The 21,238-nt window shown below is 44.2% G+C and overlaps 1 protein-coding gene across 7 annotated transcripts in view; it reads right to left on the bottom strand.

The window, feature by feature from the left end:
* The window catches only part of GPM6B (glycoprotein M6B), a 170,521-nt gene that overhangs the window by 9,255 nt on the left and 140,028 nt on the right, over nucleotides 1-21,238 (bottom strand). For all 7 annotated transcript variants that reach the window (XM_003917418.3, XM_009197217.2, XM_009197215.2 and 4 more), the window contains 2 exons: nucleotides 6,707-6,893; nucleotides 4,475-4,631 (listed from right to left, as the gene is read on the bottom strand). In XM_003917418.3, the coding sequence (XP_003917467.1) occupies nucleotides 4,475-4,631; nucleotides 6,707-6,893 (344 nt within the window). The remainder of the gene's footprint in view (nucleotides 1-4,474; nucleotides 4,632-6,706; nucleotides 6,894-21,238) is intronic.

The following is a 21,238-nucleotide window of genomic DNA, read 5'->3' as shown; positions in this document are numbered from 1 at the left end:
TTTTCAGGCCCAATACTGATCTGTGGAACACATTGTGGGGACCCTCACCCCGGCATTGGCAGCAAAAAGGAAGAGCCAACAAGGGAGCAGGGTAAGTAAGAGCCAGCCACATTCCCCAGAGCTAGAAGATCTAGAATTGGAGTGCCTGAAGCAATGTCAGGGCCTTTCGGGTCACCCTTAACTAACAAGGACAGGAGACCCCAAGAGGTGATCTCACTCATCCGAGGATACAGAGCTAATCAATGGCAGCCTCTCAAGAGGTACTCTTTCTAAATATCCGTTCTGAAAATGCAGAACATCCTACATAACATGGGATAGATTCTGGATGCATTCCATATACCACTGAATTATAACTTCATATTAATTTCTCAAATGTTACCTTTATCATAACAGGTTGGCTCACAGAGAATAGCAATTGCCACAAGAAGCCCTCTCTCAAAAAGAACTTCGCTAGTTTCCTGATTCTGCAAAATTACCAAAAGTTTCAAATAATCGCAAACGCAAGCTTAATGCACGATCTATAAAATTCTCATTTTCCTCTAGTTTTCTTTTGTCTCTAAGATTCACAGCAGCTTTGCAAGCAAAGCAGTGGCTTAGGGAAAAAGCTTCAGGTGTTCACCCACACACTGTCATGGGCAATTCCAGGAAGAATAGAATCCTGTTGCTTGGCTTTCCTCTGCCTTGACCACTTTTCAGAGAGCTTTGTAAGGTGGCCTCAAAAACGTGGTATTTGTGTTCTCAGAAGGCGCGCCCACAGAGGGTGTGGGCGAGGGTGTGGAGTGCTAGTTTGGCTTTTCTATTTTGAAGCTGATGGTCCCCACTAACTTTCTGCGCCGCCGGGGATACCTGGGTAGTTGGAGGCCACCTCCTGATGGTCACAATGCCAGGAAACTGCAGAAACAAGACACTTTCCCTTTCACTGCAAGGAAGCATTTGCATCTCCAAAAATATTCAGAGAAGCAGATTTCAGCAGTTCCACCTCCCACTTCCTCCCACTGCTGCCCCAAACTAGGTTTCTTTCCCTTCAAGAAAACAGGACCTGAGCAGGAGGGAACTGGTGGTTCTTGGCTTCAGTGAGCCTTCCCTTCTGTCAAGAGGCCAGGACTCCAGACGGAAGGCCACTATCCCCCCACCAGAGGGCCCTGCTGCGGGCTGGCCCTGTCATGGTGGCCTCCAGCGTCTAGAGCTGCTTCCTCAGTGAGTTCCTGGGCACAAGCCTTCCACACGGGACTATGAAAGCAAAAGAAATCTCTGGACCCCCAAATCACTAAGCCAAAGGGAAAAGTGAAGCTGGGAACTGCCACAGGCAAACCTCCCATTCTATCCCTAAACAAGATAGCACAAAGATAAAGCTACATACCTCCTTCACAATTAGCCCACAGGGAAATCCCTCATGGACAAACGACAGACAGAGCTCAAAGTCATCCCTCTGAGGCTCATGTGAGACAAATGCATATCTGACTGCTTCCTCTCCCGTCATTTCAACAAGCCAGACCAGCCATAAGTGACTATTTCTCTACCTTCCTCTCCCATATGAACTGTATATTCAATGAAAGGCTGATCAGAAACCCAAAAGAATGCAACCATTTGTCTCTCACCTACTTGTGACCTGGAAGCCCCCTCCCTGCTTCGAGTTGTCCCCACCTTTCTGGACAAACCAATGTACATTTTACATTTATTGATTAATGTCTCACGTCTCCCTAAAATGTATAAAACCAAGCTGTGCCCCGACCACGTTGGGCCCATGCTGTCCGGACCTCCTGAGGCTGTGTCATGGGCACATCCTTAACTTTGGCAAAATAAACTTTCTAAATGGGCTGATACCTGTTTCAGATACTTTTGGGTTCACAGGACTTTCTCAAAAAAAATCTGACGTAAGAGCTAAAAGCAGGCCATGCTAGGTGGGTTGGGAATCCCTCATGGTGTCCCCATCTCTAGGTGAAGTGCCACTGGCTCAAGTAGAAGCTCCTCTCCTTTCCACCATGTGCTGTGTCCCGACCAATGCTCAAAGGATCCAAAAATGTTAAACATCAGGCAGTGGATGACTTAATGCTGTGCCCTATGGAAACTAGACCTCTTTATTTCTGAAACTTGATGGGTAGAAGTGAGGGGGAAAGCTGTCATTTTTAAAGCTGTGAGGAGGTGGTTTTTCTTTTTTTCCTTTGGAGGAGGATTCCCACTATTTGTGGCTATTTTCCCTCTGTTCTTCACAGGCATTTTATTTAACAGCTGCCTCCTTCCTCCACAAAAGTAACCATTCCCCTGACTTGTACAGTAGTCTCTTCTTTGTATTTTTTAACAGCTTTATTGAAATATGATTTACTCAGAAACTCATAAATTAATTTACTCCTTTGTTCTATGAACTGAATCTTAAAAAACCAACGTGAAATGAGGGTCCTATTTGGGATTGGGGAGGTCCAAACTGGTAAAGAACTAAATCATTCAGCAATTGAGTGATGGGTTTCATCCTTGTAGGTAGTTTCTTTTCAGAACATGGTTTTCTGAAATCACATCAAATGACGCTATCTGTCAAGACTATTATCTGTCCTTGAGAGGGGTAGGTGGGCATGTGAGCTTAAGCCCGGCTGGACCATTCTGAAGTCCCACAAATGGTCATTCCGGACAAACCTAAAGATTGGCATCTGGATCCATGCAGCTGATGATGTTCTGCTCAACTACTTCCTGGGGGTGCTGCTTCTCCTGGAAGGGGCAGGTGTGGTGTAGAATGCAGACTGTGGAGTTGGGCCCACGGCTGATGTGAGAGAGCAAAAAGGACAGTCCGGGCTGGGGAGGGGCTGGGGAGGAGCTGGGGAGGAGCTGAGGAACAGGCCCCTGTGATGTGGCCAGGCCTGTGGACTCCAAAGGAGAGTTTCCCACATTGCAGTCCCCTTCTTGCAGCCCTGCTGTCCTTGGAAAAACTGTTACATTCATTCATAGCCTCCATCTCCAGATTCAAGTGATTCTCCTGCCTCAGCCTCCCACATTCCTGGGACTACAGGCATGCGCCACCATGCCTGGCTAATTTCTGTATTTTTAGTAGAGATGGGGTTTCGCCATGTTGACCAGGCTGGTTTCGAACTCCTGAACTCAGGTGATCCACCCGCCTAGGCCTCCCAAAGAGATGGGATTACAGGCGTGAGCCACGGCACCAGGCTGCCAATTCCATTTAGAAACTGAAATTCCATGTGCCAAAAATCAAACTCCATAAATACTTCTCCCCTCCTCCCCTCCTAGGCTCTCAATGGAAAGCCTTTTCCTCTTGGAAAAGGACCATTTTCTTTTGTGATGAAGCACTTTTTAACCCTGTTTTTTAATGACCCATTAAGATCTGTCATCCTCTAGACCAGAGGTCAGCAAATGCTATCTTACTGTAAAGAGCCAGATAGAAAACTGTTTAGGCTTTGCAGGTCACGTGTGGTCTCTGTGGCAACTGGTCCAATCTGCTTCATGCTTTGTAGCATGAAGGCAGCCATAGCTAATGTGCAAATGAATAGGCATGGCTATGTGCCAATCAAACGTTGTTTAGGATCATTAAAACTAGACTTTCTTATAATTTTCATGTATCATGAAATACTCATTTTTTCTAACCACTGAAAGATATAAAAAGCATTCTTGGCCAGGCACAGTGGCTCACACCTATAATCTCAACATTTTGGGAAGCCAAAGTGGGAGGACAGCTTGAGCCAGGAGTTCGAGACCAGCCTAGGCAACATGGTGAAACCCTTTCTCTACTAAAAATACAAAAATTAGCCAGGTGGTGGTGGCGGGCGCCTGTAATCCCAGCTGCTCGGGAGGCTGAGTCAGGAGAATCGCTTGAACCCAGGAGGCAGAGGTTGCAGTTAGTGGAGATCGTGACACTGCCCTTGGAGACAAAGTGATACTCCATCTCAAAAAAGAAATCTTAGTCCTGAGCTATACAAAAACAGGTAGTACACCAAATTTTGCCCACAGTCCATAGTTGCTAACCCCTGTCTTAGACTATAAGCTGCTTGAGAAAGAAGGCTGTGTTTGAATCTTTGCATCTCTAGTGGCTAGCAAAGCCCAGATAGGCGCTCTGTACAGCAGGTGCTGGTAAGTATTTACAGAAGGATCAGGACGATTTTCCATAGTCCATGTATGTCTTTATGGCCATGATCCATATTTAAAGACAACCAAAGGGAAGCACTGAGACCACATGAAAGTTATCTCCTTCTGTAGTGGGAACTTGGCATTTGAAAAATCTTCAGCACCCTTTTCACCTTTACACTGATGAGAACATTTGATTTATTTCTACCAGCCATAGATTTTAATTTACTATCAATAACATGTTGCAAGTTTTTATAGTCCTAACTCTAAATTGGTAAGGCCAGTATTTGTGTCATGGACCCTCCATCCATGCTCGATACCTGGTAGCTTTTGCCAAATACAAGGAAATGCATCAAGGCATGGCTCTGGTTGTACATCAAACAATCAGTTATCAGAGGTTCACACTCACCATTCCACTGATGCATCGGCCACAGGCGGTTGTTTTAAACTCACCGTGCAGTTCTTTCACTGCACTTGTGGTGTAAAAGCCTTCTGCCAACAGAATGATCCCATACAAGAAGAAAAAGGACGCAATTCCATAGATGACATACTGCATCAGTTGTATCCTACAAAGAGAAGAAGAGATCCTGAACCATTAAATTCACTGCCTGGTAGTGACTACGTTTCTGGACGCTGGAGAGAGGACATGACGGGGATGTTCCTGTGAGTGCATCACTCGCCCCACTGATGGCTTTGATGTACTTGTGCGGCATCCTGGGCGGCATCCCTGCCCATGTCCCAGCAACATGGGCCTTCCTTCCAAGGTGGGAATGATGTTTCCTCTGCTCAGGGCAGCATCCAGTTGTAATCTTTTCATCCTTACCTGAGTCCTGGGCGGCAAGGGTTAGAATCCTCATTTCGCACATAAGTAAAACACAGGTATTGAGGAGTTAAGCTCCTCATCAGAGGATACACAGTTAGTGGCAAAGCCAGCATCTGAACCCTGGTCCATGACAACATGTTCTTTCTGCCCTATCAAAATGCCTCCCAACCAGGCCTAGTGGTTCATGTCACTCTGATAAAACCCCTAAGTAGGCACTCAGGGCTTCTTTAGGGGGTAATTTGGGGAGATGTTTTTTGCATTGTGACTCCCACCACACAAGTAGTAGTAAGTCGAGTAGGTTTAAGATACAGAAAGTTAATTCACAATGCAGTTTGTCTCACAAAAGCTAACGAAGATGGATGACATGTCCTCAGCCTTCGGCTGCCCATTGGAATCACCTGGGGAGCTTGGAAAATACTGGTACCTGGATCCCGCCCCCAGGGCTTATGTCCTAATTGGTCTGGGGTAAGGTATGGGGATTTTTTTTTAAAGCTGCTCAGAGGTTTGAGAGCCACAGATTGAGATCACTACCTAATTAAATCAATACACCTTTCCCAGGTTCAGTCTTGGTAAACATTTCTTCTTTGCACATAGTTGGCACTCAGTGAGTCCCTTGTCCTGCTTGAGCCCTCCTTATAATCTCCCCAACCTGTGTTCATTTCTTTGGAGGTCATTTGTAAACAGATAAGAAAGAATAAAATTCCCTAAGGACTGAAGAGTCTCCAACATGACTCCATGACCATTCCATAAAAATTCATTCATGTCTTTTTCAGTCTGGTAAAGAAGTTTCTTATAATCATAAGACACATAAACACTGGAACTTTGAGATTCAAGGGAAGAAAAAGAAACAATGAAGGAAATGGAGAAAGGGGAAGACATGCGAAGGAAATAAGTAGATTGCTGCTGAGCTTGCACAGTTATGAGAATCTATGCATGGGAGTCACTGTGACTCCATTGAGAATGTTTCCAGAAAGAAAGGCAGAGATCTGCTGCTAAACCCCTGGACCTTCCTCTCTTCTGCAATGGAGGATGCCCTGGGATCTGCTCTTCTGCTAGAAGAGTTAACGTTAAAATACTGCTCCTGGAGGCTCAGAGTTGGGGTCAGTCCTTAACAGGGCTCCTGCCATTCCAGGGATGGTCACTTCCTGGGAGAAAGCTGGAGGCATCTGTTACTTGGGAACAATACAACTCTGTTGAGACAATCGGCAGCATCACCTATCACCATGTCACAGTCCCCCACGTCCACAGCTACCATGTGTGAAGTGTCCTATGTGCATACCATGCCATTCCCAACATTCCCAAGTAACATTCCACCCTGGGGCCTAAACATCTACCACATTCTAGGCCCTTTCTTTTTCCTTCTCTCATGAACCTTTTTCTATCTGCATAAAGTGAACTTTAAGTAAAAGCATTCATTTTCTGCCAGGAGAGCACACTGTAGTCTTTCTGAAAAACATCATGAGGTGGTTGCATCTTAGATACTTTTTTTTAAAAAACAAAGTATCACTCTGTCACCCAGGCGGGAGTGCAGTGGTGCCATCCTGGTGCACCACAACATCCACCTCCTGGGTTCAAGTAATTCTCCTGCCTCAGCCTCCTAAGTAGCTGGGATTACAGGCACACACCACTATGCCCAGCTAAATTTTTTTTTTTTTTGTATTTTTAGTAGAGGTGGCATTTCACCATGTTGGCCAGGCTGGTCTTGAACTTCTGACCTCAGGTGATCTGCCTGCCTCAGCCTCCCAAATTGCTGGGATTACAGGCATGAGCCACCAGGCCAGGCCTTAGATACATTTTTAAAGGGAACCGGATACTTACACCTCGCTCAGCAAGGCATGGTCACTGGCGTTGGTGGAGAAGTGTTGCTCAAGAATCGCCACGGTGCCTGCGAGAGCCACATGCCCACAGCCGCAGAACAAGGCCACCCCGGAGAAGCAGAGGATGGTGGCCACCAGGGAGGCGTAGGGGACTCCTCCCAGACACTTGATGCAGCATTCAAAGCAGCCTGGACCCAAAGGAGAGAAAATACAGCCATTATGGGCAAGAACGCCTCTGGTCTTCAAGAATACCACATATTCACAGAGAAGGCTTTAATTATTCCATCTCCCCTCTCATGCTCTATGGTTAATACTTCGACATCCCAAGGGCCAGCGTGGTAGTTACCGTGATCTACACATTCTGCAGTGAGGACCCTGAGGCTCCAAGAGGGAATGTAACTTAATTTGCTCAGAATCTGGAAGGGTAGCGAATGGCAGAGCAGTCAATTGACAAAGAGTTATAAGGTAGTTACAATTCTAGAGCTTCCCTGATTGACTGAGTGGTGGGGGGAGTCCTGCTCAAGTGCCTATGAGAAGCACTCATTCCACCAACACAGTCAAAAGAGGACAGCAGTGAAGCTGCAGCTCTGTGAAGGAAAGCAACAGTCAGGTCGTCTCCAGCCTCACAGTTCTGGGGTTTCAATACGTCTGCTGCTGTAGCAACCAACGGATTTCCCCAAGCCCTGGACCTCCTGGGCAACTGGGAGAATCTGATACAGCAATTATGCCGTCGCCCGGTTCAAACAAATAGCAAGGTGATTGTTTTGGAAAGGTCACAAGTATTTTGGTCCCTAATTCAGTGAAGTACAAGGTCACCAAGAGCCACTCAAATTTCATTCAAGTTGACATCAGAAATTATCTCAAATTTTTAATAAAAATGCTTCCCTCCAGCCCAGTCAGCTCAAGCAATTCATTTACAGTCCTCCTCCTCCCCGGCTTCCACCTTCCCCGACACACAGGTTCAGAGTCAGAAACCAGAACTGGTGGGTGATATTTAAGTACTTGAAGGAGAAAAAAGAACAGAAGAAAAAAACAAAACCAAAATGAACATCCATGAAGTGGAATGAAGGAGAGACAGCCGTAACTCACTGTTAATCTTGAAAAGATGAGACTTGTATTCATTTTTAAAATAAACTTTTACTTGAGATGTCCATAAAGACCTGCCCGAGGGGCAGAGCCAGGTGACATTTTCAGTTTGGAGACATATATGTTTCAGTAAAGGCAGCACTGGCCTCGGGATAATGTCAGTACCTCTCCTAACCTCCCGTCTCTGTTTATATTATCCAGACCCTTAAGTAAATGGCTTGTCGGGGAAATTGAACTTTAAACGCATTATGGTGTTTAACAGCAATCAAGGGCACTTCATTACTTCAGGGCAAGCACATTAAGCCAGACAAAAAAAAAAAAAAAAATTCCCCCAAATGGTCTTCACAGTTAGGTTATGGAATGACAACCCAGCATAAAACACCATAGATCAATGTTTTCATTTTAGTGAGCATTCCTTTTAAAACAGCATTCGCTTAAACCTATGGAAAATGACTATGAAAACTCATTACTAGATTTCTCTTTAGTTTATTGGAAGACAAAAAATATCAGAGCTTCAGAAAATAAAAAATATCAGGGCTTCATAAGAAAGCTGTGCTTCCTTTCATTTCAAAACATGAGCAGCTGTTTTTAGGAAGGCCAACTTCCCTGAAATGGATTGGGGAAACTATATAAAATGGGAACCATCCTGGCTAACATGGTGAAACCCTGTCTCTACTAAAAATACAAAAAATTAGCCGAATTAGCCGGGCATGGTGGCCTGCACCTGTAGTCCCAGCTATTCGGGAGGCTGAGGCAAGGGAATCGCTTGAACCCAGGAGGCAGAGGTTGCAGTGAGCTGAGATCGTGCCACTGAAGTCCAGCCTGGGCGACAGAGCAAGGCTCCTTTTCAAAAAAAAAAGGGAACCAGTGCACAATATGGTTCAAGTTCACTAGCAAGTCAGTATCTTAAAGAGCTTCAGACACTTGGGATTTGTGAGCAGAGATGTTAGACCTCAATCTTATTTTGTCACATGACTTTCTGGGGACTGAGGTGAGAGGAATGCAACTCAAAGTCCAAATTCTCTCTAGGTTCCCAAGCTAAGAGAAACTAGAATCCTTGGCCTTGACGTATCTCATTATAAAGAGAAAACAGACATGGGTATTGTATCATTCACAGCCTCCCCACATTCTCAGCTTCTATGATCATGTTAAGAAAAAGATGAATGCCTACTTTCCTGACTAACAAAGTTGTATCTGGTCCTTAAAGGATAAAGATGTAACGCCTTGGGACTGTATGGTCCAAAATGGTAGCCACTAACACATGTAGCTATTTACATTTATTTAAAATTAAATAAAATGAAAAATTCAGGTCCTCTGTTGCACAAATCACATTTCATATGCTCAAAAGTCACATGGACTAGTGGGTACTGTATTGGACAACACAGATATAGGACATTTCATCATCACAGAACACTGCTTTGGAAGACATTTGAATTGTCACATATTTGATTTTCTATAATGTGAGCTGGGTTCTAACTGGATTTTCTGTTGGATTTCATTAATTCAGTACTTTGTGAAGACCTACTGGGTGCCAAGTATACAAATGTGAAATAAGATACCTTTTTGGCATCAAGATAAATCCAATACTGCAGGCAGACAAGTAACACAATTATTATAGTCCAGCATGATGGGGGTAAAGATACAGACCCCTGCAGAGCCAGTGGAAAGGGAGTGGAGGGAAGGCAGACAGGGAAGGACAGAAGGGCAAATAATTCATACTGGAGGGGTCCTTCTACAGAAAGACCTAGTATCCAGAATACTTAAACAGTTGATGTGGTGACAATGACATATAACCAGATAAAACTGTTCATTAATTCTCTGAATTTATGTGTGTATATATATAAAATATATATTTTTAAACTAAACCCACACCCTTTTTCATCATTTGGAGTTAGAGTTAGGTGTTATGGTGTAGCACACTTGCCCTTTAATGATAGAACTCGTCCTTCCAAATCCACAGTTGCCACTTCAAACAGTCTTTCATCCAAATGGTTAGAGCATTCCAAAGAAATATCACAGCTGCTCCCAGGCTCAAAAAGACAAGTGGGGTTAGAAGAATGATGCTGTTCAATCCCAAATTCAATACTAGATCAAAGCTAAAGTTTCCCTCCAATTTAAATCTCTCAAGGACTCCGTACAGCTCATGCTGTGGATCTAGTTTTATAACAGCAGAGAAAACCAGAAACTCGAGAATTTGGGGGATCACTTCAATGAATCATGCTCTCTCAGCAGATGCCAATGCTCTTATGTTTTCAGCAGATGATTTTACTTGTGGCTGTAGGAACCCTAGCTCCTATAGAACAGAAATCACCATCTTTGCTCCACTGGCACAGATAAAACTCTTATGGACTGTGCCAGCCAACATGACTAGAAGGTAGTGACATAAAATATGGGAAAAGTTTATGGGACATAATACAGCTAGATGTAGAGCTTATTCTAGCTTAGTTGACCAGTTATCTTCAGGGTTAAGATTGCATGTGTGGTAGATATCCAACCATCTATAAACAGATCACTCTCCACTGTACCTTCTATGTCAGTATAGAAGCCACCTCTGGTAACAGTGTGTATGATATTTTTGAACACTGGGCAATTTAGTCACATATCACGCACTCATCCTGGAGGAACCAAAACTGCTGCAAAAAGTAAGAAAAAGCTAGATGTGTTTATTTAGGAGCTAGAGGATATAGGTAATATAGGAGCTAGACCACCTAGGGCTTTCCAGGCCACCTTAAGAATTCTGGACTTTATCTTCAAAATCATGGGAAGCCACTGAGGTTTTTTTGTTTTGTTTTTTTTAAAACAGTCTTGCTCTGTTGCCTAGGTTGGAGTGCAGTGGCACAATCACTGCTCACTGCAGCACTGAAGTCTCTGGCTTAAGCGATCCTCCCACCTCGGCCTCTTAAGTAGCTGGGACCACAGGCCCATGCCACTGCACCCAGCTTATTTTTTATTTTTTAAATTTTTTGTAGTGACAGGGTCTCCTTATGTTAGCCAGGCTGTTCTCTAACTCTTGGGCTCAAGTGATCCTCTCGCCTCGGCCTCCCAAAGTGCTGCAATTACAGGTGTGAGCCACTATGCCTGGTCTGCCAGGGAGCATTTTTAAACATGGGAAACAGATTGGGGTTGTGAAAGATCACTCTGGATGATGTGAAGGGATATGTGGATCTGTAGCTGAGAAGAGTTGAACTTGAATGCTGGCAGCTTCTACTGGGCAACAAGGAAAACTATCAGAGGTCAAGAAAAGATACGAGTGGACCATTTGTCAATTCCATGTACTTTGCAAAGTGTGTTCATTGGACCAGCAGTATCAGCTTCAGCAGGGAGGAACCTGTGAGAAATGAAGAATGTTGGGCATGGCCCCAGACTAGCTGAGTCAGAATCTGCATTTTAACAAGCCCTCTGGGGTGATTTGTATGCACATGAAAATTTGACAAGCCCATTTCTAGTCAACAGTGGCATCTTCCCAGGCTCAGGTGTGGCATCCTGAGTCTGTCTGAAGTGCCTGCTTTCATATTCAATGGCGTGTGATGTTTCTTCTCTAAGACGTGGCCCACTGGGTTTGGCCATAACCCTCCAATCACTTGTGAATCAAATGGCAAGTTCCAAGGACTACAGTGAAGAAAAACAAAATGTTCCAAATTGTTCGACCGTCTTGAAAAGAGTGCAGCTAGAGTGCATTTTTGTGAGCCAAGCAAGTACTATTAACCTTGGAATTTTTCATGCTTTAGTGTCATGCCATAGGCAGGGTCTGAGAAGACAGGAATTGAGTCACCTGAGAAAGCAGATTTCTAAACACACACACTCCTACCCACTGCAGTGCCGGGAGTGCCTGTGCACACAAAGGAGGTAGATCTGGGATTCAGGCTGTCCTTAGTAGTCATAGGCAAGCTGATGTTTTTAAATATAAGGGTGGTGCCAAGTACCAGCAGAACACCATGCTGTTAAAAGTTTATGATAGCTAAGGAAAATCAGTGCTTTTCTTGGATGCTCCTATAAATCCACAGACTGAATTTTCCCAAGCTTCAAACCAGCAATGACAACATTGGGTAACGTGAATGAGAAAAAGCAAGGAAAGCATTTTTTTTGGTGACTGTGATATATTCATGTATAAAATAAAAATCAATGCCAGGCTTTTTTTTTTTTTTTTCCTGAGAAAGAGTCCACTCTGTTGCCCAGGCTGGAGTGAGTGGTGTGATCTCCACTCACTACAGCCTTAACCTCCTGGGTTCAAGTGATTCTTATGCCTCAGCCTCCCTAGTAGCTGGGATTACAGGCACGCGCCACTACACCCAGCTAATTTTTTGTATTTTTAGTACAGACGGAGTCTTGCCATGTTGGCCAGGCTAGAATGCCAGGCTTTCTAGCACATTTTAATAGTAATTCTCAATACCTCTCACCAAACCCTAAAAGCCTCTGTTGGGCTCATGTCTTATGCCTTCATTTAGCTGGCCTCTGGATAAAAAGAATTTTAGGTTTTGATTCACACAAAAATTACAGTGTACATTAGCCTAAGACAGTTTAAATATAAGCCATGTAGTAGGGAGGGAAAAAAATACACATCAATGCCTTTAACTCTCAAAGGCTATTTTGTCTCTAGCATCCCTAGAACCTTTTGTGCAGAACAACAGAATAAAACACTTTTTGTCCTCAGGCTTGTGGATGGCCGTTGCCATGGCTGTGAGTTCATAATGGCCAAGTGATTTGCCCAAGTTGTCTGTGATCTTGGCTGCAGATTTAATGCTGGCTCAGACGGAGGGCTGGCAGGAACAAGGGCTCAGATTCTTCCCCAGGGAATGAATGTCACACATACATACACACACACACACCCCCCCTCCCAAACACCCCCCCACACACACACCACACATACACACACACACACAAAACCCTTACCTCTCTACATGGGGCCTTCCTTGCTATATTACTGATTCTTAATGAGCCACAAAATTAAAAAGAAAAGATGCAGGAACCAAGCTTTACAACTTTCAAGCAACAAGCAATGGGAAAATGGAGGGAGTGAAAATCCTGAGAAGCAGCAGTGAATGTCAATGGACAGAAGCTTCCCTGATTCTGAGCTGGCCAAGCAGTTCTCAACAGGGGGTGACTGTGCCCCTCAGGGGACATTTGGCAATATCTGGAGATATTTTTGGTTGCCAAAGCTGGGGGAGAGGGTGCTTCTGGCATCTAGTGAGACCAGGGATGCTGCTCAAAACCCACAGTGCACAGAATATGCTCTTATAACAAAGAATTATCCAGCCCCAAATGTCAATAGCTCCAATGTTGAAATTCTCTGAGGTAGCATAAAAAACATGTATATCGTTTAGACCACTGGTTCCTAATCCAGGCAATTTTGCCACCCAGGGACATTTAGCAGTGTCTGAAGACAGTTTTGGTTGTTACAACTGAGGGTGAGGGGACACTACTGGCATCTAGTGGGTAGAGGCCAGGGATGCTCCCAAACCTCCTATAATACACAGGATAGCCCCCACCCCGAAATAAAGAATGATCACACCCAAAATGCCAATAGTGCTATAAACCAAAAATAACTCTGGGCCAGGCAGGGTGGCTCACACCTGTAATCCCAGCACTTTGGGAGGCCAGGGCAGGCGGATCACAAGGTCAGGAGATCGAGACCATCCCGGCCAACATGGTGAAACCCCCATCTCTACTAAAAACACAAAAATTAGCTGAGTGTGGTGGCGCATGCCTGTAATCCCAGCTACTTGGGAGGCTGAGGCAGGAGAATCGCTTGAACCAGGGAGTTGGAGGTTGCAGTGAGCTGAGATTGTGCCACTGCACTCCAACCTGGTGACACAGTGAGACTCCGTTGCAAAAAAAAAAAAAAAAAAAATCTAAGCACCACCCCCCTCCCCACCCAACCATCTGAATAGATTTCTGCTCTCTGCCAAGGGGATTCCAAAGTGAACCTGAAAAAACTGGTTCGGGCCATGAATGGAGGGGAGATTCAAACATACCTCATTATACCCTCCACCCTTCTGGAATTCAGGAAAAGCTAACCAGCATTAACATCAACAGACCTTAAATCTGGTAAGAGACATTTACAATCTATTCTCTCTGAAACCTGCTACCTGGAGGCTTCATCTACAGGATAAAACTTTGGTCTCCATAACCACTTATCATCATAACTCAGACATTCCTTTCTATGGATTCCAGGTCTTTACATAATTTTTAAATCTTCCTATAACCTGCAAGCCACCCTCTGACCCCCTTTGAGTTGTCCTGCCTTTCCAGATTGAACCAATGTACATCTCACAGGTATTGACGGATGTCTCATGTCTCCCTAAAAGGTATAAAAGTAAGTTGTGCCTCATCCACCTTAGGTACATGTTATTAGGATCTCCTGAGGCTGTTTCAAAGGCCTGTTCCTAACCTTGCTAAAATTAACTTTCTAAATTGATTGAGACCTATCTCAGATAGTTTTGGGTTCACAGTGCCAAGAGTGAGAAACCCTGCTCTCAGGTTACAATATATAATTCTGGTCTCAGACATTTGGTGACACTGCCAAATTCTAAAATCTTAAAAAAAAATGCTTAAAAGAAAATTAACTTTCTTGGAATACATCACAGAGCAGAGGTTCTCCATTTTTCCTGCACATCGGAATAATCTGGGGAGCATCTGAAAATCCTGATGCACCAGCTTCATCCCAGACCAATTATATCAGAATTTATCGGGGATGGGACTCAGGAATTACAGGGTTAGGGCTTGCTTTTTTGAAGCTCCCCTGGTAATTTCAATGAGCACTCAAGTGTTATATAGCACAGGTCAGTCAACTGTGGCCCACCAGCTAAATCTGGCTCTCCTCATGGCCTGCAAACTCAGAATGAATTTGACATGATTCTAAGTGGTTACATTTTTAACTGCTTAGAATATATTTAAAAACCTATTTTGTGACACATGAAGGGCACATAAAATTCAAATTTCTGTGTCTATAAAGTTGTACTGGTACACAGCCACGCTCATTCATTTATATATGGTCTATGGCTACTTTCAAGCTACAAAGGCAGGGTTAAGGCATTGCCACAGGTATTTACTATGTGGCCCTTTAAAGGAAAGTTTTGCAGACCTCTGTTTAACAGCAGTGGTTGTCTCTTTTTTTTTTTTTTTTTCTTTCCCAGATACAGTCTCACTCTGTTACCCAGGCTGGAGTGCAGCAGTGCAATCTCAGCTCTCTCTAACTTCTGCCTCCTGGGCTCAAGCCATCCTCCCACCTCAGCCTCCCAAATAGCTGGGACTACAGGAAAACTTTAACCTGCATATAAATCTCCTGGGGACCTCATTAAAACACAGATTCTGTTCAGGCAGGTCTGGAAAGGACATTGAGCTCCCAAGTGATTCTAACCTGCCTGCCCACCAGTCTCACTCTGAGCCAGGAGTGGGCTCTCAAAGACTGTGTGCAGCCCCGGAAGACCTCAAGATCCTTGCAGGAGGACTGTGAAGCCAAAACTCTTTTTATAATAGCACCAAGATGTTATTTACTTTTTTCACTGCTTGACATTTGCACAGTAAAACTGCTGATGTCTGAGCGCGAATCAGGCAGTGGCCCCATAGTGTACTTAGCAGGAACACATTCCTCACCACCACGCGCTCGCAAGCAAAAAAATTAAAGTAAAAAGCCAGTTTCACTTCCAAATGTCCTCGATGCAATAAAAATTATTAATTTGATAAATCTCAACCCCCGAGTATGTGTCTTTTGAACAGTTTGTGTAATGAAATGAGTGAGAGGATGCAGAGAGCCCTTCTGCTGCAAACCAGCATGTGATGGTGGGCTGGAGGAAACATTCTTATGTAATTGAGTTATGAGCCAAACTTGCACCTTTCTGGGGCAAACACCCCTTCTTGAAAGAATGCCTGACAAGCTATAGTTTTTTAGACTTAAGTATGTGGCAGAAACTTTCTCAAAAATGAACCACTTGTCACTTCAAAGAAAACAACTGATAGTATCTGTTGCCAATCAATTTTGGAAAACTTGTACCTGCCACAGTGAGACTGACAGCTTCCCAATACTTAACCAGACTTCTTGATGAAATCGGTGGTGATATTAACAAATGAAATTTTTTTGATATGGTTTAATGAAATGTGTCAATGTCTGGAAGACCTGTACAACTCAGAGAACCAATATTTTCCAAATAGCCAAGGGAAAATAATTCTTGAATATAAGAGCCAATCAAAGTGCAAGATCAAGCAATGAATTTTAGTGGAACAGAGTACAAAAAGATCGTCAATATGGTTTCAGATTCCACATTACAAGTAGTCTTTAAGAAACCACTACCTGCTGAATTTTGGTGTAGTATCAAGGAAGAATTTCATAATTATCTGCAAAGGTCATTAAAACACTACTCCATTCTCCAAGCTGTGAGAAATCGAGTTTTCTTCATATACTTCAACCAAACCAAGATACCCCAAGATGCCTCTGAATGAATGCAGAGGCAGATGTAAGAGTCTAGCTGTCTAATATTAAGCCAGATATTAAACAGATTTGCAAAAATGTAAAACAGTCCTATTCCTCACACTAAAATACTCTTTTTGAAAATCGTTATCTTTCCTAAACATTACTTAGGTTGACATATAATGGATTTGCTATTATTTTAAATGACTAAGTTTATTATTAAGTAATAAAGGTATCAGTTCTTTTTTTTTTTTAAAGATGGAATCTTGCTCCATCTTAAAAAACTCCAAGGCTGGAGTGCAGTGGCACAATCTCAGCTCACTGCAACCTCCGCCTTCCGGGTTCAAGTGATTCTCCCGCCTCAGCCTCCCAAGTACCTGGAATTACAGGCACATGCCACCATGCCTGGCTTGCTTGCTTGCTTATTTATTTATTTATTTATTTATTTATTTATTTTGAGATGGAGTTTCGCTCATCTCAAAATGTTGCCCAGGCTGGAGTGCAATGGTGCCATCTCGGCTCACTGCAACCTCAGCCTCCCGGGTTCAAGCAATTCTCCTGCCTCAGCCTCCCAAGTAGCTGGGATTACAGACACGCACCACCATGCAGGCTAATTTTGCATTTTGAGTAGAGATGGGGTTTCTCCATGTTGGTTAGGCTGGTCTCGAACTCCTGACCTCAGGTGATCTGCCCACCTCAGCCTCTCAAAGTGCTGAGATTACACGTGTCAGCCACTGCACCCGGCAGGCCTGGCCAATTTTTGTATTTTCAGCAGAGATGGGGTTTCGCCATGTTGGCCAGGCTGGTTTCAAACTCCCGACCTCAGGTGATCTGCCCACCTCAGCCTCCCAAAGTGCTGGGATTACAGGCATGAGCCACTGTGCCCAGCCCTCAGTTCTAGCTTCTAATATAGAAAATATTTATAGGCACAACTCAGAAGAGCAAAGGCTTTTTGGGGTCTTCAAGTGTTTCTAAGCACATAAAGGGACCTAACACCCAAAAAGTTCTGTGAACCACTAATATAGTGCATTAAAAAGATATGAAGTCAATTGACAGGGGCTTCCTGTCCAAGAGCAAAGTGTGAAATCAAATATAGGTTGCTTCTCAGTTCTCTCGTCTTTCATGCAGTCCTAGACATAAAAGTTCAACTACATAATGATAAGAATGTGGAAACTATTTCTAATGATAGAAAGGAAATCACTTTTTGGCAGGTCCTTTTAGAAGCTTGTCCTAAAATCTATTTAGTAAGGGATTTTCATTTTTGTGAAACCACTATGAAAGTCTTAAAATAGATGAGCCCTTAAAATAGATGAGTCTCTAATATTTGCCATATGGTACCAGCAGTAGAAGATAAGCAAGTCAATAAAAGCAATGATACGCTTACATGGCTGGGAATAAAAATATCCAACAACCAGATACTTGTTAGTCTCTTCCTTTGCCTTTTGTGGGAATTGGCTTTGGTTTTCCCAAAGGCTTTTAGCCTGGTGAAGTGGGACAGCAAGGAACCATGGAGATCAATGGAGAGTGGGGGAAGCCAGTTCTAAGTCCAGATGACACCGATTTTAAGAGCACAGCGATCTGGAGGCTACTCCAGACATTTGAGAAGAATTTAATATCTGCAGTTTTGAGCTTTAGCAGCAGTCAGTTTCCTTGACCATCTGGGAGACAGTGTCTCTACTTTCCTGGATTCTATTCCATTCCATGAGTGTCTGCCCAATCCCTGCCATGTGTAAGCCACTGTGGTGGTGGCTGCAAGTGTGCCCTCCTGGCTTTGATCCTTGTGGATGGGGTGAGGGGGTAGTAAGACACACAGACACATAAGGTATCACTAAAGTGGAATAAAGAGAGTGCTGACATAGGGACATGGGGGAGTGAGGTAGGGACAGATCTCCTTGGTTAGTGTGGATTGCTAAGGGAAAGGTTTATGGATGGCAGGAGGTGAAGAGGCCTTGAAGAACAGAAGAATTCCATGAAAAGCACAAGGGAAGGAGAGCAGGGCCAATGTGGTGTGGGAGACGTGGGGAGAGTTCAGGGTATAGCCAAGTTTATCAAGGACACCAGGGTAATGGTGGGGAGAAGTCAGGAACGTAGGACCCCCACTGCCTGGCCCAAGGAAGATGTCCAAGCCAGCCTCAAGCCTCTGTGCTTCACTTTGCAGCAAAGGGAAGAGAGGGAAGCTTGTGAGCAGGCGAGAGATGTGATTCGGGATGTGCTTTTAAGAGATGAATCTGGCACTTGTGTGTGGGCTGGATTGGAGTGGGTGCAAGCTAAACTCTTCAGTGGTAGGCGGTGGCAGAATGGGTCTTCTGAGGTTTATTCATGGGGGCAGGACGTCTTCAGTAAAAGCAGGAAGGATAAAAATTGGACAAAGCTGTGGAGCTATTAAGCAATCAACGTCATGCAACATTTTCTATTCGGGTGAGAAAGGGTAAGAGAATTTATGTGAACAAATCTTCACGAGGGCCATTCTAGAAAATGCAAACTAATCCACAGAGAAGGAGAGCAGATCAGTAGTTGCTTGGGGAGAGTGGGAGCATAGGAAGGGTGGAAAGAGTGGGGAATAGCGGCCACATCGCCATCCTGCTTGTGGTGCTGCTTTCACGAGCACACACGTATGTCAAGGCTTGTCAGACACTTTAAAGAGATGCACCATATGCATGTCAACTATACCACAAGAAAGTGTTTTCAAAAGACCTGTTTGTGAAGTTCAATTTCTACAAAACACACTAGTTTAAAAAGGTTGTGAACCCCTTTGGGAAACTAAGGACTGGTGGTGAAAGGCAAGAGCCACACTAACCTGGGTGATGGCAACCCTCCAGGCAGAGCAGAGGCATCCTCTGGGCAGAGGGTGAGGACAGCAAGGGTCAGGGAGGCCTTAGGGCCTTTACTAGACAAGCAGAGGGTAGGAGGCTACAGTGAGGGGAAAGGAAGATAAAGGGCACCTGAGGAAGACATACCTGTTCCTCTAACCACAATAACACACTCGTATGCCCTGCATACATCTCTATATGCATAGGGTGTTTATAGCACATGCTATATGCAAATACACACGTGTATGGCATATGTTGCATAAATAAATATATGTAGGTTTAAATATATTGGTTTATGCACTGTGTGCCTTTTAAAAGAATGAATTTCTCTTCAGGAAACACCAATACGCAGATTGTATATAATATTCCCAGACTTATCAAGCTATCCATGCCTGCAATAAGCTTAACATCCGGGACAAAGCAACCCCATGGACTTCTACTGCTTCACTTGGAACCAATTTCCTGACTCAAAGCATAGGACCTAGCCCAGGGGTTCTCAACTCTTCGTACTATTGGCATGGGCCATCCTTTGTTGGGGGAGGGGCAGTCCTGTGCACTGTAGGATGCTTAGCAGCATCCCTAACCTCTACCACTAGATACCTGAAAGGCATCTCCTGAAAGGCAGAAACTCCCCTGGATTGGGCAACACTGGTCTACCACAGTGGTTCTCAACCTTCGCTGCACAGGGGATCACCTGGTGGGGGAGCTTTCAAGAACACTGATGCCTGGGCCCCACCCTCAAGATTCTGAATGACTTGGTCTGGATGTGGCTTCGGGATTTTAAAAGACCTCCCCTCCCTTCCAGGGTTCTACTGTGAAGCTCAGGCTGATAACTTCTTATTCAAGAAAACCATCCCAAAAAGTTAACCCTATTTACATGCAGATGATTCTAGAAACCTCAATTAGCCAACCTAGTCTTTTTTTATTTTTATTTTTTTATTATTATTATGTTTTGAGACAGAGTCATGCTCTGTTGTCCAGGCTGGAGTGCAGTGGCGCAATCTCTGCTCACTGCAACCTCCACCTCCTGGGTTCAAGTGATTCTCCTGTCTCAGCCTCCCAAGTAGCTTGGACTACAGGCACCCACCAATATTCCCGGCTAATTTTTGTATTTTATTTTATTTATTTATTTTTTTTAGTAGAGATGGGGTTTCACCATGTTGGCCAGACTGGTCTCAAACTCCTGACCACGAGTAGCCAATCTAATCTTAACTTACTTAACAAACACATACTGAGCTCCTATGCAACTCTCAGAGTGCAAGGTCTTGACCAGCCTGGCCCAGGAAATGAGCCATGTATACAATGGACACTAAAATTAGACAATTTCATACAGAGTCACACATTGTGAGTGCTAAAAATAAGGTGATCATCATTCAACACTATGAACGAGTGCTTTCTTGGTCCCAGGTCCCAAGCCAGGCCAAAGCAGGGAGCAAGGCATGAAGACCTCTGCTCACAGAGAGCTTAGAGTCTAGTGCCTCAGAAAGGCCATCAAACACCTGCCAGGTACTCATTTAACCCAGTGATACATTTTCTGAGAGGTGAGGCTTTGGGAAAGTGAAGAGGTTATGATCATTAAGGAGATGGAGGATGCATATGAACTGTGAAATGTTTATACAGCCTGTGGCAGGCAGCTAAGACACCCTCAATGATCCCCACAAATCTACATTCATGGCCTTGTGTAATTCCCTCCCCTGAATGTGGGCTGGACCTAGTGGCTCACTTCTTAGGACTAGAATATGGCAAAAGTGATGGGATATCACTTCCCTGATTAGGTTTCAAAAGACTGACTTCTGTCCTGTTAGCATTGTCTCTCTGGCTGGCACATTCTCTTACCTGCTCACTTGCTCTCTCTCTCTGATGAAGTCATCTGCTATGTCATGAAGTAGCTATGGAGAGCCCACACATGGCAAAAAATCAAGGGAGGTTTTAGGCCAACAGCTTGTGAGGAACTGAGGCCCTCAGTCCAAGAGGCCTCAAGTAACCAAGTCCTGCCAATAGCCATGTGAATGAGCTTGGAAGTGGATCCTTCCCCAGTTAGGCCTTCAGATGAGACTGCAATCTCATTAGAGTTTCTGAGACAGCTAAGCTCAGCACAGACTCTTGACCTATGGAAGCCGAGATAATATATGTTTTTGTTTCTAGCCACTATGTTTTGGAGAAATTTGTTATGCAACAGTTGATAACTAACACACAGCCTGAGCTCTGATGTTTCCCTACAGCTTTACAATAG

This window comes from Papio anubis, chromosome X (assembly GCF_008728515.1).
Source record: "Papio anubis isolate 15944 chromosome X, Panubis1.0, whole genome shotgun sequence".
In the NCBI taxonomy this organism is placed as follows: Eukaryota; Metazoa; Chordata; class Mammalia; order Primates; family Cercopithecidae; genus Papio; species Papio anubis.
The sequence above is the reverse complement of the archived record's forward strand: the minus strand, read 5'-3'. Positions and strand labels throughout refer to the sequence as shown.